The sequence below is a fragment of the Lissotriton vulgaris genome, chromosome 6, assembly GCF_964263255.1.
Source record: "Lissotriton vulgaris chromosome 6, aLisVul1.2, whole genome shotgun sequence".
Lineage (NCBI taxonomy): Eukaryota > Metazoa > Chordata > Amphibia > Caudata > Salamandridae > Lissotriton > Lissotriton vulgaris.
In genome coordinates this window covers 1,054,181,169-1,054,205,804 of record NC_141694.1, presented here as the reverse complement: position 1 = coordinate 1,054,205,804, position 24,636 = coordinate 1,054,181,169, and the positions used below count along the sequence as shown (strand labels likewise).

The window sequence follows — 24,636 nt, the reverse complement described above, 5'->3', positions numbered from 1 at the left end:
TTGCTTTCCACCCATGGCTCTACCCTGGCAAAGGCTGACTCTGTAGGTGCGCACAGCTGTGAAAAACGCATCAGCCGAATATATCATTTCAAAACCTGATCTGTAGGTCTGTAACATCTGGATGTGTATACACTCATGGGAAATGGTAAAATAGATGGACCAGGGCCTTACGAGCGTTTATAGAGCAAGTTATTTAACATGTTATATCACTAGCTTTGATCACAGCCACCGTTGATATGAGGACTCTTCCCAAACAGGGTAGAAACCTCTGCCCTAATTCTCCTTGATCTCGCCGCAGCCTTCAACACTCTGCCCCACTACACCCTCCTATGCAGACTCTACCAAATGGGGATCCGAGGGAAAGCTCTCAAAGGAATCGCATCCTTCCTCTCTGGAAAAACCCAAAGTGGCTGCCTCCCAACTTACACCTTGAGCCTGAAAAACATGATCTGTGGCGTCCCACAAGGATCCTCACTGAGACCAACCCTGTTCAAAACATACATGGCTCCCCTGGACACCCTGGTCAGATCTCACGGCATGAACATCATTTCATATGCAGACGATACTCAGCTCATCCTCTCCCTATCCTCAGACACAGCTAACGCCAAAGCTAAGTTCCACAGATGCATGACCAGTGTCGCAAGCTGGATGCAGAGCAGATGTCGCAAACTCAACAAGCATTTACAATGCAATAGGTCTCGCATTAGGAAAGTTTGAGCTATTGGTATTGTAAATGACACAATTTTTATTAATGTTTTGTTTTTTGAAAATAGCTAAATTAATAGCTTTGTCATTTACAATGCCAATAGTTCTAACTTTCGCAAATGTGACACCTATAGCATTTGTAATGCAATATGTGTTGTATTTACGTGACTTACTTGTATTGATATTACAAATAACAATGACTTAATTTTTTTTCAATAATTAATACTTAAATGAAAGTTATTGTAATTTATAATGGCACTAGCTTAATGTTTTGTAAATAACTTGTGTGAAGATTATGTTCAGTGTATTTTATTGTGATGAAAATCCAAGAACAGATGTGAAATATTAACATCTTTTTGTTACATTTGTAATAAAGCTTGAAACATTGAGAGAACATATGTGAACCAGGTGTTGTTGAATGGTTGCACAGGTTGATGCTGTGGTGGCACTGAGTGTTGTTGTGATGGCGAACAAGTGATGCTGTGGCCTTCAGTGATGCTGTGGTAGCGCATAGTGATGTTGTGGTGCCCCTGAGTTATGCTGTGGTGGTGCGGAGTGATGCTGTATGCTATGCTATGTTTTGTTTTGCTATGCTATGTTTTGTTTTGTTATGCTATGCTATGTTTTGCTATCCTATGTTTTAATTTGTTATGCTATGCTGTGTTTTGTTATGCTATGCTATGTTTTGTTATGCTATGCTATGTTTTGCTCTGCTATGCTTTGTTATGCTATGCTATGTTTTGTTATGCTATGCTATGTTTTGTTATGCTATGCAAAGTTTTGTTGTGTTTGGTATGCTATGTTTTGCTATGCTATTATATGTTTTGTTTTGCTATGCTATGTTTGTTGTGTTTTGTTAAGCTATGCTATGTTTTGTTGTGTTTTGCTATGTTTTGTTATGCTATGTGTTGTGTTTTGTTATGCTATGTTTTGTTATGTTATGCTATGTGTTGTGTTTTGTTATGCTATGTTTTTTATGCTATGCTATGTTTAGTTTTGCTATCCTATGCTTTGTTTTGTTATGCTATGTTATGCTATGCTATGTTTTGTTGTGTTTTGTTATGCTGTGCTATGCTTTGTTGTGTTTTCTTATGCTATGTTTTGTTTTGTTATGCTATGGTTTGTTTTCCTATCCTATGCTTTGTTTTGTTATGCTATGCTATGTTTTGCTATCCTATGCTTTTTTTTGTTATGCTATGCTATGCTGTGTTTTGTTATGCTATGCTATGTTTTGTTATGCTATGCTGGTGAGTGTGTGTGAGTGTGGTTTTGAGGGGGAGTGACGGGGAGTGACTGGGAGTGAGGGGGAGGGTGTGTGAGGGTGAGGGGGTGTGAGGGTGTAGGTGTGAGTGAGTGTGTGTGAGGGTGAGTGTGTGTGAGGGTGTGTGAGGGGGGAGGGGGTGGGGGTGTGAGGGTGAGGCTGAGGGGGTGTGAGGGTGTGTGGGGGTGTGAGGGTGAGGGTGTGTGAGGGTGAAGGAGGGTGAGGGTGAGTGACAGTGAGGGTGAGTGAGGGTGAGGGTGTGTGAGGGGATGTGTGAGGGGGTGAGGGTGTAAGGGTGTGAAAGTGTGAGGGTGAGGGGGTGTGAGGGCAGCCACGGCCGGTGGTAGGTGTAATTGCACGGCAGTGACATAGGGAGGGGGAGGGGCAGGGTGGGGGTTTGTAATGTATGGATTACTGACTTTAACAGGTAAGTAAACATATAAATTAATAAAACGAATTTCGTTGTGTGCACTGCATCACCAAATGCGATGCAGTGCGCGCAACGAAATTCGTTTTATTAATTTATATGTTTACTTACCTGTTAAAGTCCGTAATCCATACATTACAAACCCCCACCCTGCCCCTCCCCCTCCCTACGTCACCGCCCTGCAGTTACACCTACCACCGGCCGTGGCTGTGTGAAGGTGAGGGTGAGGGTGTGTGGGGGTGAGGGTGAGGAGGTGTGAGGGGGTGATGGTGAGGAGGTGTGAGGGGATAAGGGGGTGTGAGGGTGTGAGGGTTGGGGGTGAGGGGGGGTGAGGGTGTGATGGTGAGCGAGGGTGAGTGAGGGAGAGTGAGGGTGTGAGGGTATGAGGGGGTGTGAATGTAAATGTTATGGAAATTACGTATATTTTTTACGTACGAAAATTACATAGGCATTGATATTTAAGAAAATTATGTAAGAATTTTAAGACTTGATTTCCTTATGCATAAATAAACAAATGTTGTTTCTGTTAATTTTTTCTCCTGCAACTTGCTTTGTGCTATGTACTGCCTTTGAAAATACAGTGAGCCTGTGAAAGACAGTGCAGAGGAACGCAGTTATTTACAGTGTCTCCAAAGGCAGTTATTTCTGAAAAGGTCTTTCAGGAGCCGACTTCTTGTGAAAGCGAGCTCACTCATCCTGCATCTCACTGTCCTGCCATTTCCGGCAGACAGAGGGAGGAGGTGAAACCATATGTTATGAGGGGTGAACGCAGGAACACTCCAGCGTCGGAGTTATTGGCATTATCAATACCATTATCAATACCAATGATTTTACCAAGCCATGTTGCAGGGTGCTATACCCTTTGTGACCAAAAGAGGTCCCACCACATGGCTCGGTAAAACACATCGGTATTGATAACTGCAAGTCCAAAAATTGCGATACCTTTTGCATTTTTTATAATAGCTTGCATGTGACCCCGTGCCCTGCATATCACATCGTCACATTTGAATATTTAACCCGAAGCGAGCGTGGTCATGTTTTTAAAATAGATCCCTTTGTTTTAATCCTTTTGTTGCATAATCTTGTGAGGGTTAGTAAGCATTAAATGACTACAATTACAATTGCTATGTAATCAGAATTCGGAGATAAAAAGACATGGGTGCGCAAAAAGAAAGGGAAGTGTGCATCCCTGAGCAGTGCAAGAAATTATCGAAGAGCAGCACAGGAAAGTTATTGATATAAATTGCAGTACAGCAATCTAGCAATCGCACAGAAAACTTCCGGAATGTAAGCACACTGGGGACTCAGTAGGGGTCCGAGTTCAAGTAGTGTAGATAGAAGCCACCCACTGGCCACGCGCCGAAAAGAACATGTATTAGAGAAAAGCGAAATAAAGGTAATAGCAGAGGCAGGAAAGGAGAAAAGAAAACCGTCCCAGCAGGTTAGGGGGATTGGAGGGGTGGGGAAACAGTGGGCTGCTGAAACAACACAGCAATGGGGGCTCCGTGAAGGGAAAGTGTGTTGTTTGGGGCTGCCTAGTCTTGCCATCTCATGTCCCTCTGCTACGCTTTTCGGGATTCGGGGCAGACAACCCCAGAGGGCTCACAGCGGTGGGACCTGGGCAGCAGCGGAGGCACAAAAGGCAAGAGACAAAACTGGTCTTAAGACAGATAAGCTGCTCTTTTCAGAAACAAATAGTAATTTGCATTGTCTGTCCCTTTAAAGAGCAAATGCTAGCCAGTGCATTTCAGCCGGAATTAGGAGCAAGTTTCACATCTTCAACTCCAAAATACGGTTTTTACTCCAAAATGTTCTCACTGCCATGCATCTGTCGTGAGAGCGGAGATTTGTGTTTGAAAAATTACGGGCATCTTTGAGCATTGAATGCTCCATTTTTATTTAAAATGTTATTTTTACAATGCATCTTCGTAGGTGGTGTGCCACATTAAACAGCCTTGCGAGGATGTGAAAGCCTTCCCTTAGACTAAGACGAATCAGACCCAATGCTACTGAGTATCCTAAGCAGGGAAATGGACCTACTGCGTTTAAATTTAAAAACATATCAACACAACTGCTTTTGACTCTGCTTTGCACATGTGTGGATCGGAAGAATTGAAACCTCTTTCTGTAGGTTTTGCGGTCCTTCTTGTTTTGCCAGCAGTACAGTACCATCAGCCTGGAGGGGCACGTAATTTGCATACCCATAGTGCATCTGCCCTGCAATTGCTGTAATGCTTGTATTTTTCCATGTCCAAATGTTATTTTAAGAAGAAAGAGTAAGTAATGTTGAAGGGAAGCTAACACAAGCGTAATACCCACAGATATCTAATATTGGATGGCCACCCTTAGTAAGTATTTTTTTTAAAAATAGACTTTATATACCTCCTCATGTTATTATTGCAGCTGCTTCCTCCACAGAGTGCAAGAAGGCATCGCACTAGGGCACGGGAAGAAAGACAGTACTTCTTGTACATGTTTCCGTGAACCGCAGTAAACAAAACAAGCTCTCGTCATGGGGGGGGCGGGGCAGCGGAAGCCTTTGATGTGCCAAATGCTGCTGGCAGGGGGAAGGATCGTGCAAGCTCGTCCACGAATGTCTTGTGAACTGTTGGGAATCCGGCTTGAAGAGAGCCAATCAGCTGCCTGAATAGAGCCTTTGGGGAAAGAAGCAGATCAGCGACATAAGGGCTCACCCCTGGTTTCTATTTCTGCGAAATAGAAAAGGGGCGAGCCCTAAAAACAGACAAAATTGGGATACTTATTTTTGGGAGCAGTGCCTCTCCTTGGGACAACTCCTGGTGGCTAACCAAACTCGGGCCCCTCCCACCCACACCCACCGAACACGCAAGGAACCTCTGCATCATACTCAACAGCGGGCTCACGATGAGGAAGAAGGAAAAACGCTGCCCGGTCCACCTGCTTCCTCACCCTACGATTGCTTAGGAAAATCTTCAAATGGCTCCTCATCAGCACCAGATGCATCGTCACCCAGGCCCTCATCACCAGCCATCTGGAGTGCCGCAACTCCCTCTATGTGGGGATCAGCTCACAAATACAAAACATACTCTAGAAAATTCAGAATGATCAGCCAGACTCATCCTCGACCTCCCAAGATGGACCCACATCACCGCCCACCTCAAATCTCTGCGCTGGCTCCCAGTCAGCAAACAGTGCCAGTTCAAAATGCCCACCCACGCCTACAGGGACTTACACAACAGTGGACCAGCATACCTCTACCACAGGGTGAACTTCCAGCAACCCACCAGATAACTACGCTCTGCCTCCCTCTTTGTAGCCCACACATCCCGCATCCAGAGGAGTGGCAGACGCGCCTTCTCCTACCTGACCGCAAAATAATGGGACACCCTCCCACTTCAACTCCGAACAGCTCCCACCCTGCAGGAATTCAGGAAAGATCTCAGCAGCAGCACCTACCCCCCCACCCACCTGGATACCCTCACAGGTGATAAGCAGCGCTATACAAATCCGGTTTGATTCATGGTTGACTGATGAGAACATATTAGCTTGGAACAACAAGGATCTCCTTATGTAAAACATACTCGCTGTACAAACAAAGTGAACATAAAATAGACTTCTAAATAGATGTTATGCTCTTGTAGACCTTACGTTCTTCCTCTGAATCCTCGGATGTGGATGACTGAGTGGAAACTTGAATCTGAGCTTCTGGAAACACAGAGGTAGACGGTGGGGAACTAGACACATTATCTGTCGCATCTTCAGCTGGAAGACAAGGGGAAATTAGACAACTGAAATCAGACTATGGAAGACAACAGCTGCCTATTTCAACGCATCATCGAACCCGTTTATAACACCAGAGTGACCTTTACATACAGCTGTTCATTAGTGCACAGCAGAAAACATTCGCAAGAAAAATTGCTCAAAAACGACGAAATATAAATTAGTGCAGTGCAAAAAATATCTAAGCAGACAAGTGCTCAGTTCGTGCCGTGGGTTTCAGTTGGTGGGCTCAGAACTTAATTTTCTCATCAGACTTCAACACAGAGCAACAGAAAGAAACAGATCGGGAAACAGCAACAAAGGGAACAAGCATTGGCAAAGCTAGTATGTTTCACCTATGAGATAGCTATTGGCTTTATCAATGTTTTTAGAGATGTTGTACAGCAGTGAGGCATCTATGCAGCATAGGTGAAAGTAAAATATTAAAAAAGCGCAATTGCGCAATCATCACTGGCCATGCCATAACAGGTTTATTTCCAGCCATGTTGCACATTCACCTCTCTGTGGTACACATGACTAAAAAAAACTGACAAAGCCAATAGCTCTCTCGTAGGAAGGTGGGAGGCGGCAAGTGACACTACGAACAGCGAGAGAGGGGTGGGAGAGGGCAAGCAAAGCAGACAGGAGGAGGAGAGCGGGAGGGGCAAGCAACAAGACTGACATCAAGAGGGAGAAAGTCGCACAAATGACAGAGGAGGAGGTTTGGAGGGGCAAGTAACATGACACACAGTGCAAAAACATGCACTCTTATAGAGTGCTTCCACAACCAGAAAAAAAATAGCTCTGAAAGCATGAGTAGTGGAGGAACACTGGGCAAGAAGCAGTACTTGGGCCAAACACAAGAAGACGTAGTGAAGTCGCCACACGCTGACTCAGTGGCGTCACTAGGGTTGGTGTCACCCAGTGCGGTAACTCATGGTGTCACCCCCTCACGACTTACCCCATGATGGACCTCCTCGGAATCCGCCAGTGACTGGCGGACTCGGAGGAGGTCCATTATGCGGTAAGTCGCGGCCAAAGCTTGCTGACGCCCTCCTTCCATTCATTTATTGGATGTTTAAGTGTTTAATCACTAATTGTAGAAATATAATAGAAAACAGTTTATAAGCATTTGTAAGTAAGGTGGGCATGACAACAAAGGCATGGCATGTAAATGTTTTTTCGTCACTGTGTTCTTAACCACTCTGTCTCCCCTTACTCTTTGAAGTGGACTCTCAAAGAGACTCATCTTTAGATCTACCCATCTGAATACTCACTGAGAACTGGCGCTCTGAGAGGTGTGGACGGGATTGCTACCTAAGAGTATTGTAGGTGAAAATAAAAACAATTTATTAACCCCTTCCATGCGGCCGCGATTCTGCGCCTGTGCGGCAAAATTGCGAGTGGGCAGGTTTATGACGGCCCCCAGCCGTTATCAGCACACGAGCGCCGTAGTGCATGACGGCTGGGGGCCATCATCAGCATGCAAGGGGTTAAGATTGGCTAAACTCTTCTAAATTTACACTTTCATGGATGCGAAAGCATTTTAGCTTTTGCCAAAAATCTTTGGAAAAGTCCCTACCATCAATCTTCGAAGGGCCTTTCAATACTGGCCATCTTGCTCCTCTTGTAACTAGGCGTGCACAGATTAGATTGCATTACAGGCTACATAAACTCGGATAACTCACAAATTATTATGAACAGTATACATTACCAGGCCGCCGAATGAATTTGTTTGTTATAAAATATATACATTTTTAAAAGCTTCATTGAAAATGTATTGAATTGTATAACAAACTGTGTGCAATTTTTAAAATTTGTGGTCCTCAATTGAGAACCAAAACAAATAAATTTCTTTGACTTGACTTGACTTGACATTACCAGTATCTTTTCACTTGATCATATGACAATTCGGATTTATGCTTAATCTATGTAATAGTGTTCCTTCCTGTGAAAGGACAGAAGTAGAGAAACTTGCCACAGATCTTAACAAGGTTTCTCTTGACTGTGGGCACCTTTTCTGCAAGAGGAAGGACTAACGTGTCAGGTTAATGATCTGTTCTCGAAATGTTGCACACAAGGATTGAAATCTAAAATGGGCTCCACCGGCCTTTGTCTGTTTTTTTTTTTTTTTAAATGTTACCCACGGGCAATCACGCAAGGTCAACACAGGGAACATGAATATGATAGAAAGAAGTGCACACTTTTGGAGCAAAAACACACCGACTCCAATTGTGCCACTGCCAGGCAGTCGTACTTTGAATCTTACTACAGAACCAGTTAATGGTTGCATGGAGAAAACAGCAGTGCTTCAACAGACGCCTTGAGTGGTACCGACTGTTCCTGCCATAGTAATCTTTCTGAGGAATGAACTTCACGGTTGCCCTCTGCGGCTCTGTCCAGAAGTCGACATTGACAAACAGAAACACGTTACCTGTGTGCGGCGGAGACCCCTGGAGCAGTGGGGGGCCCTGGCCGGGCCTGGCCTGGCGGTCGTAGCCGTGGCCTGGTTTGATTCCAGGTGCGGTGAGGACGATCCTGTGGTGCTGACCAGCCTGTGATGTGTGAGGCGGGCGTGAGAGACTTGTAGGCCAGGCAGTGAACAGGAAGGTCAGATTGGGCCCTGTGAAGGAGGCGATGGTGTCCCCGCTGAGAAGAGCCCCCAAAGTCTAGGAAAGCTGCGCAGATGGCCTGGTCGAGGCCTAGGTGCGGACGTCCTCTAGAATGCAAATCCCCGCCGAGGCACAGAGATTGGAGAGTCCGGATATCCCAGAGGCTCACGTGGTGTCGGTGAGAAAAAGCAATCCCTTGGCTGTGCGGTGACGCTCCTGGAGACAAAAAGTAGTGGTCTGCCCATGAGGTGAGGTGTCTTGAACAGGGTAGTTGAGTGGCAATTGTGGGGGGCTGGCAGCGGTGCAGTGACGTCACGGCTGTAAGCACGGCCTTGGGGCTAACCCCGTCCTGGTTGCAGCCATGACTTCCTACGACCCAGAAAAGAGCCTGCGACCCGATGGAACGTACTGCACCAGTCCCCACGGTGCTGCTGGGGACAACGAGCAGCCCGAGGGGAGGACTTAGAAGACAGTGCACACTCTGCGCGCACCGTATCCAACATGTAAATCTCCTCTTTCAAAGCACAGGGCGATCTCTGGGAATCTTCTAACACGCTCCTTTCGACAACACCCTTCACGCTTCACGCGCATTGAAAACAGCGGGTCTGGGAGCCACGTCACGTGAGTGACGTCATATAGCTGAGCTAATTGGACAATTAATTTTGCCGGCGGCCGGGTAAGGGTTCCTCATCACATGGGGTGACACAGTGAGTGAGCCTCAGCTTTAAATCGCTACATAAATCAGGATTTATGTAGCGATGTAAAGCAGAGGGCTCACTCACGGTGTCACCCCATGTGATGGTGTCACCCGGTGCGGTCCGCACCCCCCGCACCCTCCTAGTGACGCCACTGCGCTGACTAAAGAGAAGCAAGCAAATGAGAGTGACGATATAGCCAACCAGTGGTGATAAGTGGGCAAGCTCTCAGCCCTCTCTAAGTAAAAACAATGTATCGCTAGCGACAGCGCATGCACTGTGTCAAGCGAGACCGAACAATGAGCAATGCTGCAGCAGGGAAAACAGTTCCTTCATGTAAAAGGTACAACTAACTAGCCTCTACACAGTAAATGTAGTCACAAATACAAGTATTTCATTTGGCGTCTGATATTTTAAAATAAGTCCTGGACTAGAGTCCTGGCAAACCCCTGCTCATATTAAGCAACTGCAGATGGTTAATAACATTTGTAGAACGATCGTTAGCACAATCGTATACTAATGAGAAGCTCTGCCCAGTTCCAAATAATCTGGTGGAATTGTAAGGATACATTTTAATAAGGTTTTCTTCATGTTCTATGTATATTTCAGTGACAAAATGTGGTTTTATTTTGAGAAGAACTGGATATTTTAAAAGGAAATAAATTATATTAAGAGATTAACACCTTGGCTGCTAGGGAGATTTTTCTCCTGTGCTGATATTTCATGACTCCCATTGTTCATGACGAGCTCAGCTCGTCATCAGCACAGCTCCACTGTGCCTCATGACGAGCTGAGCTCGTCATGAGCATCGAAGGGGTTAAGTGATTGTAATGGTTTAATCATCCATATACAATACACTATTTACTTTCTTACTAACTGTTTAAACTCATCTTTCCCAGCAATACACAGGAGCCTACAGATGTGTACATGACATGCCCTTGAAACGTCTGACTGAAGGAAGTAGCGTGCAATGACAGATGTTGACCAATCCTGCATCTGTAAATTCCAATTATATATTTTTTTGCCTGTGGGTCCGCTTTACTAGAAGACCAGTGCAGCAGGTCAGTGCACCACCCTGTCTTTCCAAGCTTCTCTGTATGTAATTCAAAGGTCAAAATCATCTTTATTCGGTCATTGTAGAACCATAAAAGACAGAATAAAACATTTACATCTTCAGAAATATAAATACCACTTTAAAAGCATCATAAAACAAATAGTCGTTTAAAGAGCATTGGTTCTTTTCAATTTGATAGCTGCAATGATATAGCTAAGAACAGCAGTGCAAACATTACTTGATTCTAAGCTTTGCAGATAGACCAGGCCCTCTTTATAAGAATTAAGGTGCTTATGCAAAAGAGCAGGACATAAAAAGCGCAATCTAAAAGAGTCATATTGAGTGCAAACGAACATAAAATGTAAGGTGGATAGGGCAGTAACACAGTCACAGGGGCAACATGGGAGGGAGGGAAACCAGGAACCCACTAATGGGGAAACAACAAGGAAATGAACTGTGCTTAGTCTAAATCTAGTGGAATAAAATCTATACTCTGGATTTGATATCCAATTCAGATAAGGCTCCATATCAGATGATGTGAATATCTGCATATATCTTGTAACTGTAGGCATATGGGTTTTTCTAGTTTAATTCTAATTGTAGGTTTCACAGCCCCCTTTGTCTTCCATTATAAAATCATGGTTATTATTTGTGGTGACTCAAAAACATGACTGTACCCCAGGCTAAGAAAGGTGTTTCACACATAAACCAACAATAGGATAGCAGTCATGTTATCTAATTTTAGACAATCTATTGATATCTTCCTCGAGAAGTCTGCATTCGGGGAGCGCCATAGCATTATCCAGAATAATAAATGTGCCACAGAGATCCGGCCCTCCATGAACCCTATATTTCAGATGTACAAGAAGGCTTGAAGAGGATTTAAGAATAGCCAGAAGCCTGCACAAAAACCTATTCTCAACTACTTGAAGTTTCGTGAGGGTGATGGAGCGAGGGTGAAAACAATTTTTTTTTGTATACCCCTCTCGAAGTCTCTTTCCCATAACAGTAATAGGCATTAATCATGTGGTTTTGAAATTAACCAACGTAGAATAGAATGCACACACACAAAATACACGTGAGATACTAATTTGCTTGTGTTGCGAATCTTAATCTACTAATTAAGTGAAATCGTTATACTAATCTGGTACGCAAATGTCATAATCTAACGATGTATGTTTTTTGTATGTCTTATTGTGGCAGAAATGATGGAGAATGGTAAGAAAACTACGCCTAATTGTCGCAAAACCGCTAGGTAATAAGTAACCGGGTTACCTTAGAATGGGAGGAGGTAAACAGAAGAGCTATACTTCGAAATCTAACGTTTAATTTTGTTTGTTTCTGTAATAGTTCCCATTATGGCCAATGAGGCCTGTTCCAAAATGGAATTTTGCGAGACTCCGAAATTGTGAAGATCTATGAATGCGCGACTAGGCTCGAGAGAAGTGTAAAGAGCCTGTGCCTGTACAGCGTGGGTTAAGGTCAGCGTGGTCTTGAGAGTAGACCAGTGCCAAAAATTTGTATGTCCGCATCGTGAGCATGGGAAACGAGCCTGAAGTGACAATTTAAAGGACATATGTGAAAAAACTGTTAAAGAACAGTCGAGACCTTATTTTTTTATTAGAACGATGACTTGGCGGAAATATGGACAATGAGGAGATGAGGTCATGCTCATCCACCCCTTACAAGGACCAATGAGAGTGAATGAGGACCCTAAAAGTTTCAAATCTTAGATAGATAAGTTAGGGAGAAAGGGTATAAAGGAGGACGTTTGGAAGTAAGAAAAAAGCTTGCTTTTGATTTTATTTTCGCACCAGGACATGCTGTCGGACTGACAAACTTTTTCTATGGTGCACAGACGTTGAGATTTTTCTTGACTTTAACTTTTGATGGGTGCGGAGTCCGGATGGGAGGTGAACATTAAGAAAGAATAGAGAGGTGGTTTTTGGGAACTATGCCGTCCTTACTCTGATGTCCGTTTTCCGAAATCTTGGTAATATTATCTCGACTTATTTTTCTGAACTACTCTGCTAATAAATGTAAACTGTTTGAACTTAACTTTCTTTTTCAGGTTATTAAATGTTTTCATGAATATTGAAGTAGGCTAAATAAAATAAGGTCATGCTAGGAGAACTAGTCTTTAAATAAAAATTTAATAAATGAAAAATTAAGCTGGTCTTGTTGTCCATTAGTTAACTTTTACTAGCTGATCCATTGACCAAATGGTGGGGTGTTTTAATGTTTATTAAGAATAAAACCATGGTAATATTGATAAACCGCAGATGTATATAGTGTAAAGAATTTTAGAATGAAATAAGACACTCTGCTAAAATCCAGCAGCACTCCTCTAGTCTTCACTAATCCTGGGAGCAGGGTGATTTTGTGTGTATGAATGACTCACGGTGTTACGGGCCCCACCAATGAGTAGTGTGTGATAGCTCCTAGGAAATATGGTGATGGGTTTGCAAGTTTTGTTTAGAACCGCGCTGGATCATGGGCAATACAACCCCAGACTCTGGCTCCATAAGGCACTTGCTTTTGTGAAGCTGGACCATTTTGTGGACTGGCATGTGGCCTAGCCTTTTTGCAAAATCTGAATATTGCATCTTCTGCTACACACTGTATTGTGCCCTTTGAGTAAGTATTCTGTACTACAATTTATTTCCTCGAATAAAAAGCCAAGGTAATTAAAAAAGGATGCAATTTGTGTGCTCCCCAATATAAAATGTTATTGACTTGGTTATTTTGGACCACAGGTCATAATAAAAGATTTTGACTGATTTAACTCAAGTTTTAATCTCAGTATAAAATCATTACTTTAATTTAAAAGCTTTTGGAGAGCATTTGCTGTCAGAACTAAGAGAACCGCGTCATCCGCATAGAGCAGGACGGGCACTGCCTGTATGCCAATCCTGGGGATATCATCACTGCAAGCACTTAAAGCTGTGTCTAAAGAATTGATGTACAATAAAAAAAAAGGAAAGGCACCAATATGCAACGCTGTCTCACCCCTCTAGTCACCTTTATTGGGGCTGTACGATCCCCATTCACGATGTACGATGACCATTAAAGTTACCGGATTAACTGTGATAGGCACACAGGGGTTCCCGTGCCCCCACAATTCGACTTAATTACTGTACTGTACATAATGAACATGCAGGAGATTCTGTGCACAATGTGCTTATATACTACAGTGATGTTTGGTGATTCGTGCGTTTTCTCCCAATGACCTAACTGCTATATTTCATACCCTGATGTTGTGATATATGTTGTTTGTGCCTTACGTTGTGTAGTCATCATAATGAGTATTATTTCAGGATTGACATTTATATGTGCAGTGATGGAGTTTTCATGATGTGTGCAACATACAAGTCTTTACCTTATTGCACTAACTGTAATGTTTTGACAATTGCCTAGTTGGCAAATTGATTATTGGTTTATGTGGACTATGTTAATAAGCAAGACAGAAGCTTATTTTCATATAATACTGTGTGGTCTCTTTTGTTGTGAATTTATTGTGTCACTGGTGTGTGAGTGTGTGTTGCACAAACGCTTTACACATTGCCTCTAGGATAAGTATGACCGCTCATGCCAAGTTACCAAGGGGGTGAGCAGGGGTTTGCTTGGGTGTGTAACTTGGTAACCCTGACTAGAGTGGTGGGTTCTGCCTGGCTAAGATGCCTACTCTAGCCAACCACAAACCCCATTTCTAACACATAGCAATTGTGTTTTTTTTCGCTTTAATTATTCTCTTCTTACAGAAAAACCTCGGCACAAGGACCAGTAAGTACAGCTCTCATGTCTATATCTATGACATCTTGCACTTTTAGCCCATAAGTTGTACTGAATACTAGAGTTCCCTGCATGTATTAAATCTGATCTTTACTAAGTTTGTCATGCAGGTTTCCAAACGAGACATAAGTGCCAAATGTTTTAATGCTGCAATATAGTCTTCCACAGACTTGTTTCCTGTGCTATAATGTATAGCGGTCAATAGCTACACACACCATGGGAGTAAAATAATTGTCTAAATCTTGCAAAGCATTTATAAATAAATATCTGTGACCTGGTTGTCTTATTTTCTTTTTAACTTGATTCTACGTTTTCAAACCACTCCCCCTCCCTCCGACACCTGAACATTGCAAACGCATTTTCTTTTTAGGGGTGAGGTCATCATGATCCTTGAATGCTGAAATATGATTTAGAAAACAGTCTCACCATTCTTCCTATTTCATGGAAGGTTCTCCTGATGTCAGCAAGAACGACTGAGGAGCAGAAAGGTCCCAAACATTTCCAGAAACCATTCTGTACTATATTGGTTAGTGCTTTCAGCAAATCCGACTTTTAGCAGATGAAGCATGGAAAAATATGTATATTTATTGAAAAAACAAGATTCCCTTAAAATGTTTAATCTTCACAGAGTAACAATGCAATTTTATTTCATATCTGCAGATCTTATAATCAGGGTAAATGACTCACTTTTAGCAAGCATTAAGGGTACCATGCAACCATGTATGATTATGGTATGTATTTGACCTGAAGTAGAGCACAGCTAAATTTGCACACTCTCTTAAGAGAAATTAATTGAGGTAGGGAATTCTGGTGTCCGTTAATGTCAATTGAAACACCGGTTAAATCTTTTTGAATGCATTATGATGGCGACATGTTGTGTGATCCCGGGTCACGAACTGTGGGATAGTTATACTTAAAATATGGTGGCAGGTTCGATTAGTGATACTAGTGCTCAGTCTAAGATGATGAGATTGCTATCGTAAGCTGTCAGTACGTCAGCTATGTGAAGGCAGAATTGTGCAAGCTCAAAAGAAAAGAACATTGAGGTAATTTTAAATTTCTAATGTATATTTAAAACTCAGAAAGTCATAAATATAAATCTCACAAAGTCATAGTTGAAGAGAACGTCTTATTAGTGAGGATATATACTTATTTTTATCTGGAAATGCAAACCTTAAATGCTGTTGGTGCAACAGGATCCAAATCGTAGAAAGCCGTAATGTACAAAGGTGTTACGGCAGCTTATGCTTTGTAACCAAATCTATAATGATTTTGCCACACAAATGTTCCTACATTTGTTTATTTAGCAATACCTGCAGTAAAAACACCCAGGTAAAATGCTGGAGCATCCGTACAACAGCTCCTTCCAACATCAGTATACTCCCTCACTCTACATGCAGTATTCTATATTACATCACAAGCGATACAGTGTCAACAGTGGATCAAAAAGAGTACCCAACATGACATCCTGGTCCCACACGCATATGCACCAGTGCGGTTATCAGCTGTATGCATAGCATACAGAAATTTTAATTAAAAATCAACCTCCATCTAGCCCGCATCTCATGTTTAGAGAGTACCGAGTTGTTATCTGCTGTTGATTATAATGCATCCTCCCCATTGATATTCATTGATGTTCTCTTCCCTGCTGCTCAACAAGTGAGAGAGGTCATTTGATGGTTGTAATGTTGAGCGTGTTTGTGCTTGGATGAGTGGCCAGTTAGAGTGAGCAGGGCTGAGCAAAAGGATGCTGCTGCTGGTGGGGCTTTACCTGATTTACTTGTACCCAGATTGATACCTAATAAACCTTCATCTTTAATCAATACGACTTGGCTACGCACTATCTTTCATTCATTGCAACATTGGCAATGACTGGAGGAAAAACCGACGAGTGCAAGATAAAGTATACAAGAAACTAAGTGGAAGTGTTGTGTAGTTCCTACTAATCCGTAGGATCTGCACACTATGAGATAACAAACTAAGGGCTAGGTCTAGACTGATTCAGAACACCCCTGTAGGATATGCTGGCCTATGGATCACCTATCTCACAGTGCCACCGTAAGCCCCCTCTAACCTACCAGGGAGCAAATCGTTTCTGGTAACCACTGAACATGACAACTCTGACCCCTCAGAGATCGTGGAAACAGTACAGAATATTTTGCTCAGTCACTCGTGCTTACTTATTCTCAGAGAAATTTACAGAGGCTACACAGTGGGACATTTTCAATAATATTTATTGAACCAGCATTATTTTCTCATAAAAGATGTGTGCTGCAATGATTAGTAGACGTGGTTTCAAGCACCAAAAGAGTAAATAGTAGATGTAGTTCTACCATTGTGTTAAACAATGTATATATGCAGGCATATAAACAAGGCAGTAATCTAGCGTACTCCTACTGTGCAAACCCTACTCTAAGTGCACCTAGAGTGTGTGTAGGTGTAGAGCCAAGCATTCCCCCAAGGGACGATCCAACCCAATTACCTGATGGGATAGAGTGAAGGACCCCATCTTGGTCATGAACTGGTCGACCCTCACGAAATGTCAGACTGCTGCATGGTGATTTCTCAGAATGCAAGGACCCTCGCTGTCAGCGGAAGTACCTCCTCTAGTAATCTATCAGGATGCCCATCTTTTATAATAGAAAGCAGCCTTGCAATGTGCGCATAGATTGGTGAAGTTATGGATATATGGACAGTCAGACCGCCATGTGGATGAAGGAAGATAGTGATGACATTTGTACGTTGTGCAAAATGAGACCTTGTACATGATGTTCAGGGCTTTGTGATAATGTTGTGAGAAGCTAGATGTAAAAACAAGTTTCGTTTCAGAGAAACTAATCAAACTTTGTGCACGCAAATATGTGCAAAAGGTCACAGCTGAAAATGTTATTTGTGAGGACAATGTAAGAAATAAGCTGCTTCGCTACATGGGCCTAATCCGGGAATATAAACACCCACTCCTCATAGTAAAGGTCCATAATCTAAAAAACTACCTAAAAAGCCAGCAGATAAATTAAAAAAACATTAATAAACTACACTTAAAAGTATCTAAAAAATGGGCTTCCTAATAAGAATTGTTAAAGTCATTATTTTATTTGCGAGCCAAGCACTCAGAAAGCCATGGTGCCTAGAAAAAGAAAAGCTGTTTTGGGACATTTTGTTTCAAAAAGAGGCCAAATTGTTCCCACACGGAAAAGGCCAATTGTTAATGTGTTCCAAGTGGTAGATGCAACATTGCTGTTGCACACATCCGCAGACGATCCCAGAGGTGCACCTCATAGCATGTTTATAGAGCACAGGTGATTCCAGCCAGTTACCACGCAGCCGCTGATGGGGGCGTAGTTTCCCACAAGTTTTCTGCAAAGCCATTGTTCACATCGCTAGGAGCTGAAGCAACCCTAGGTTGCTCCAAGAATGCATTCATCATCAACAGGGGACAGCGATACGCATGGGCCTTTGAGAGGTCATTCAGTACTTCAATGCCCGGTGGTGCAACCTATTTAGATCCAAGACATATTCAGGACGCATTTGTGGCTGCAAAGCAGGCAAAGGAAGACAGGATGTATGCAATCAAGCAAGACCAGCCTGAACGACAAGAACTAGTGCTCATTCAGTTCTTGAAGCCATGGTGTGCCGAAGCAATGTGTCATGCGCTCAATGCAACGCAGTACTAGCAGTGCTGGCCCCATTACATGTTGAACTGGGACGCCCATTGCAGAGCAGATAAAAAAATCAGTATTCCCGCTACAAGAAGCAGGACAAGCGGGAGCGCTCCCAAAACACTTCCCAACATGGTTTCATTCCGCAGCAACCTTGATCATTCAGCATCAAATGCCTTTCATCCAAATGTAGCCTGAATACAGGATGAATCACTGCACCTGGGGAACCCTTCAGACAAGTTCACCATTAAAGCACTGCTTGCCACGTGGAGAGAAATGTCCTTGCAAACCAAGGAGCCATTTAAGGCGTCTTTACAGTAGGAGCCACTAAGAGAAACTTCTGTGCCCTTATTACTGCATCTAAACCTAAACTGTAATTCCCAATACTCGTGCACATATCCTTCCCCTAGTGTTTCACATCTGCCTACCTGTTGATACAATATTGGAATTGAAAGGTCGTGTCCGATAGGGTGCTGTAACCATGGATTATCCAGTCAGTGGAGGGTGTCTCAGCCACAAAGGTAATCAGTCTAATTTTTAAATCTGAATCATGGTATATTTCAAGTCTTGTGCCATTGTTTTTTTTTTTATTAATCTTTTTATTAAACATCGTCGACAAAATTCACAATTGTATATCACAAGCAAAGGCATTACCGATTCCGCACAGTTAATCTGTCACACAATAAATCAAATAGCATTCCACAGTACAAAACAAATTAAAGGGGCATGAAGAGTCTCAGAGTCATGCATGGGATGCAGGGGAGCACAGAGATCACCTCTGTAGTGATTCCAGGGCCCCCACACTTTACTCCATTTTTCAGGGGACCCTCTTGCAACATAGACCGCTTTCTCCCAAAACATACACCAGTCTAGGTCTTCCTCCCACTTTCCCCGTGTAGGTGGCTGACGTCCCCCCGAGCTGTGCAATATTCCTTTTAGAAATCATTAAGGCCAATGTCGCCCACTGCTTGGTGTGAGATGTGAGATCCGAAGGTTCCCAAATGTTCAGAAGGCACCTCCCGTAGTACCTCCCGTAAAGTGTGATTTATTGCTTGGCAATAAGTCTGTACGTGCTCACAGGACCACAAGATATGGATAAATTTGCCGAGCTCCCCGCACCAACGTCTGCATTGCCCACTTTTTGCCCTTCCCATTTGTACCAGGCCCGGCCCAGTGATATAGACCCTGTGTAGGATTTTGAGTTCTATCAAGCGTAACCTTGCCTGGACTGCAACTACTCTCGAGGAGGAGACCGCCTCTCGCAAGTCTTCCTCGTCCAGTTCTAAGCCATCTCCAAATCACTTCTCCCTCAATGATAGCAGTGGATCCTCCATGTTATTAATCAATTTTCTGTAGACCAGGGAGATGGCCCTCTCCGGGGGATGTCCATCTAGTAATCTGTCCTCCAAGGGAGAGTCCTCCTGTAGTGTGGAGTTTCTGGTGACATGTGTGAGCAAAGCATGTCGTATTTGACGATACCGATAGTATTCGGTATTCTCCAAGCTTATCCTGCTGTTGGAGGGAAGTGCAGAGGAGGATAAACTCTGTACCCCAGATGTCTGATCTGTCAGATTCCGATAAGCCTTTTTCATCGCCACAGACTGCCTAGCTTCTCAGAACTCCATAATGGCGTCGCCCTGGTGAGTCTGCGATCCAACCCAGCTGCTGATTACCAACGTGCCACATGTGGATCGAGTCGTCGGTCCTGTCAGTGGATACTTGCGAGGCCTGGCGTACAGCACCCTACTGTACACCCCCCCCCCCCCCCCTGTCCCCCCCCCCCCCCCCGGCAGCAACCACCTATCCATGGCATATCCGGTCGACCATAGATTCTCTGATTAATAGCTGCCAGATGGGATGCCCAATAATATTTCCTAATGTCTGGGAGGCTGATTCCCCCGGCATACCAATTAAGGGTTAATTTGGTAAGGGTGATTCGGAGCTTGCCGTCCCAAAGGTGTTCTCTCTGAAGGGTCTCTATATCTTTGAAAAAAGACGAGGGAGCTGGGTCCATTGAGTTCTGGTGGGCGTATAGGAAGCGGGGCATCGTCATCGTCTTGAACAGGACCGCCCTACCCAACAATGAAAGGGGGCAGAGACTTACCGCGCTTAATGTCACTTTTCAGTCTCTGCAGTGGTGGTCTCAGGTTACGAAGGAGACGGAGCTCCGGGCTTAACGTGATGAAGATGTCAAGGTAACGGAAGCCCTCCGATGCTATCTGTATATGGCAGCCCCTTGGGATAGTCGGTGGTTTTCCCCGCAGGACATAGATCACTGACTTTACCAGTTGATGGTAAATCCGGAGCATCTACACGGAATCTTATCTTCCCAGCCCGGGGCCCACCACATCCCGCGGATCCCCTGATCCACGCCGCCAGTGGATCCAATGCTAACGCGAAAAGGAGCGGGGCTAGAGAGCACCCCGGACGCGTGCCACGGCTCAGTTGGAAAGTTGGAGATTTACTATTGTTCACCACAACTTGAGCCTTGGGAGTAGCATACAACAGGTGAACCCAGCTCTTAAAGTTTGGACCAAATCAACTTATCCAGCACAGCGAAGAGATATGGCCACTCAATCATGTTGAATGCCATGGTGGCGTCCAGGGATACCAATATGGCGGGTTCTAGGATAGTTGCACTAGTGAGTCAATAACTTTAATCAAGCACATGGCTAATAATTTGGCAAGCATCTTTGATTCTGCATTCAGTAACGATATTGGTCTATAGGACAAACAGCTAGTTTGGGGTTTCCCTTCCTTATGTATGACCACAATGTTTGAAACTCTTTGATCAAAGGGGAGTGTCCCCTTACCCTTGCTTTCGACAAACATTGTGTGGAGATACAGGGCAATCTTGTCCGGCCTCAATTTGTAGAGTTCAATCGGTATACCATTAGGACCAGGCGCATTTCCCAAATTCACCCCCCAAATTGCCTATGCCACCTCGTCGTTTGTGAGAGTGGACTCGAGATATTAACAATTCTCATCAGACAAGGTAGGGAGTCTGATATTTCTAAGCAACTCACTACTGTCGTCCTCAGTATAGTTACCAGACGGGCAGTACACCGTTTGATAATAGTGAGCAAACTGGTCAGCAATGTCCTGTGGGTCAGTTATGGTGACCGTATCCTCATCACGTAGCTCGGGCACAAGACCGGCTGCCCACTCCTTCCTATCCAACCACGCGATGAGCTTCCCCGCCTTATCACCATGCTCATAAATTCTACTCTGCGTGTCCCTGCCTAAAGCCATAGCTCTATCGTCTGTAATACTTTTAAAGTCGTCTTCTTTCAACTTAAGGAGATGTAAGTTTTCGGGTGTCACCTCCTCAGCTAGCTCCTCTTCTACTCTCTGTACGTCTTGTTCTGCACGCACTAAATCTATCTGTTTTTCTTTTTTCTTCCCGGCAATCAGGGACAGAGTCTCCCTGTGAATAACTGTCTTGTAGGCTTCCCATAATGTCTGAGCTGAATCAACTGTCCCCTCATTCCATTGAAAATAGCTGTCCGTGGCTTGGCCTACTTACTTCTGAATTTCGGGGTCGCGAAGGTACCAGGCATTAATAGGGGCTTTTTTCCCGGTGCTCTCTTGACCCAGGACTGCCTTAATCCAGACCGGAGAATGGTCCGAGATGCCTCTGCCCAGGTGACGAACCTCTCGATTACATAATGCCTGTGCTGCCCGGACTAGGATGTAATCTATACGAGATAAACTTTGGTGGGCTCCCGAAAGGAACGTGTGTTGGATCCTTTCTGGGTTAAGTATCCTCCATCCATCTACCAATCCCACAGTGTCAAGGAAATCCTGCAGCGACTTTTGCGCGGGTCGGAGTACTCGCTGTGGATAGCGGTCAAGTGTTCCAGAAAGCACTGCATTAAAATCTCCTCCTATCACTAGGATACCCACAGGGAGTGATAAGAGTATGGTACCCAGGCCTTTGAGTGTGTCTTTCTGGAGTCCGGGGGGATCATTCACACCTATCCGAGATCCCGTTGTACCTACCCCTTGCATCCGACTATGTGGCTTGCACTGTGAAGGGGAACGAGTTCTTAATATGTCCACCCCTCTCGACCCGGTAGTATAGCCCGCGTGCGCGCCAACCTGTACCCTCCCTTGTTAGGGGCTTGGCAAGAGTTCCCAATGAGGTGTGTTTCCTGCAGGAGGATGACATCTGGGGACTGTCGCCTGAGGTATTGGTGGACAATGCCCCTTTTAACCTTGTCCTCCAGTCCATTTACATTCCAGCTGAGAACTCTAACCCCCATGTCCCTCTGTGTACCCATCTATCTGAATGATGAGTCGTTCCTGTGCTTGGTAACCTTCATTGGCATTGTCGAAGATTGAAACTCTACATGCTTTCCACGCTATGTACAATCTACATTGTGTTGATGTCGACAGATTAAAAACGAACCACAAACAATAATACTCAAAACAGATCACCCCTTCCCAACTACTGCCCTCCCTGCACCCCTGCCCTCTGGGCTCAAAACTGCCCATGATCAAACTTTCAGAGTGCCTGTCCCCCACACACACACTACCTAAAAGTAGTAAAATGGGGTACATGGTGCACCCCTCCCCCACCCTCTCATACTAATGACATAGCTACTGTCCCAACATTCGGACCAACTATAGGCCTGTATTATGTTGAATTCTGTTCGCCGATTGAAGATGCATTACGACCCTGGACAAGTCCCCGGCTCCCACCCGCTACCCAACATTTACAGGACAAACCCTGGAGGCCATGACTTCAGCTGACGCGGATATACCCATCGCCCCCATACATTACCCCCAGTCATGTGTCACTGGTCAATCAGCGGGCCTCCAACCAGTCTGCGGCCATCTCAGGTTGTTCGAAAAACCATGCTCTACTGTCTGCTTCCACACGGAGCCTGGCCAGGAACAGCATTGCGCATTTATAGCCCTTCTCTCGTAGCGTCTTTTTGATCCCAAGGAATGAACGCCTCTGTCTCTGAACCATCTGAGTGAAGTCTGGAAAAAAGGTGATTTCTGCATGTCGTATTTAAGTGGTGGCCCCGCTCTGGATTGTTGGAAGATAACATCTCGATTTCTGAAATACAGCACCCTGGTGAGGATTGGCCGTGGAGGGGCCCCTGGCCTCGGGCGGCCCCCGGGTACTCTATGAGCTCTCTCAGTAACAAAGAACTTTCCGAGTCCCTTTGAAGTAGGTGTTTGAGAATGAGATTCTCCACAAAAAGGTCGGTAGCCTGCCCTTCCGATTTTTGGGGAACTCCTAGGATACGCATGTTGCTGCGCTGCAGTCTTCCTTCATAGTCATCCATCTTTGCTTCTGCGTGTTTCAGAAAGGTTTGCAGTTCTTTGATATCAAGTTGCACTTGCGATACATCTTCCACCAGACTCGCGGTTGAGCGTTCCAGTTGCTTGATTTTCTCACCGTGTTTGTTCTGCCCCACCCTCAGCAGGTTGACCTCCACTGAAATTGCATCAATTCTTTGTTCCAGTTATGTCTTGATACCCGCGATTGCTTCCAGCACATCTTTAAGGGCGGGTTCCAGGTCCGGCTCAGAATGTGTTCCGCCGTTCTTACCCGAGGGGGAAGGATCAGGCAGCGATGACTTAGGGAGAGTGTAACGATCAAGTCTATTCTGCTGCACTGGTTTGCTTCCCCTTGACAAAGCCATGGCATCACTTATGCCTGTTTCGCCGCCACTAACCAGTCCGGCCAGCCGTCCAATCAACCAGGGCCTCCTGGAGGCCAAAAGCACCCGGTGCTGAAGACAGTGTCACCAACCCGATATCGCCTGCCAGACTAGGCTGCGTCAGGGAAGCCAGAATGCTCTCAGGGTAGAGTAGTCTCCGTCACAGCGCGAGATGTTGAGGCCGGCTTCCGATCAAACCACCAAATTTCTTCTCTAGTTAGGACCCCAACCTTGCGGTGCCGCTTTACGAAATGCGAATCAGCAGATCCCCGGCAATGAGTGAAACACAGATGTCCCGCGCCCCCTCCGGAACGTGCGTCAGCCGTTACTCTAGGTGTTTAGTCTTACTTGTGAGGAGTCTCACTTCACACTGCCACCGCGGTCCACCGAGGGCCTCCGCTGTTGTATCCGCCTTGGCGTGACATCAGGGAGCCACCAAGGCCCTCTCAAATGAGCTGGCTTCTGTCCCCTTTACTTCAGGTCTTTGCCAGCGTGGATTTACCAAAATGCTGCTTCTCATTCCCTCACTTCCTCACCACTGAGTGTTTGTTCCCTGCTGCAGCCTCCAAATAAATCCAGGCTCCTTTGATCCCCCACAGCCAGTCAGGTCACCTCATGTATTATGGCCTGGGGCCGCGTTCACTGCCTCGAGCCCCAGGCTGCCGATGCACCCAGAGGCGTCTTCACCGCTGCCCCCTCGTTGTGCGGTCGAAATAATGGCGGCAATGCGCAGGGGCAGACAGGAAGGCAGCAGATGTGCTTTACGTCGCTAGTGCCCACCCGGGGGCCACAGGGACACTTCTTCAGGCCTCCAGATGAAGGTCTGGCCTCCAGTTCCCAACGGGCGCCACCAAGAGCCAGGGCGCCGGACTAGTCAATCCCTCTTCCGGCTGTCACCTGCACTCTAGTCCCCGGCGTAACTCTGTTGCGGGCCCAAGCCCCATCAGTCTCCTTCCACTGCTCCAATCTCCCTCGGCGCCGCAGGGGAATTCAGCGCTGCTCCCGTTTCGGTCCT

General features: G+C 45.0%; 1 protein-coding gene across 1 annotated transcript in view; it reads right to left on the bottom strand.

The window, feature by feature from the left end:
- Positions 1 to 24,636, bottom strand: part of LOC147708403 (presenilin-2-like) — a 448,344-nt gene that overhangs the window by 37,746 nt on the left and 385,962 nt on the right. The window contains exon 9 of the mRNA XM_086927117.1: positions 6,021 to 6,134. Coding sequence (XP_086783243.1) covers positions 6,021 to 6,134 — 114 coding nt within the window. The remainder of the gene's footprint in view (positions 1 to 6,020; positions 6,135 to 24,636) is intronic.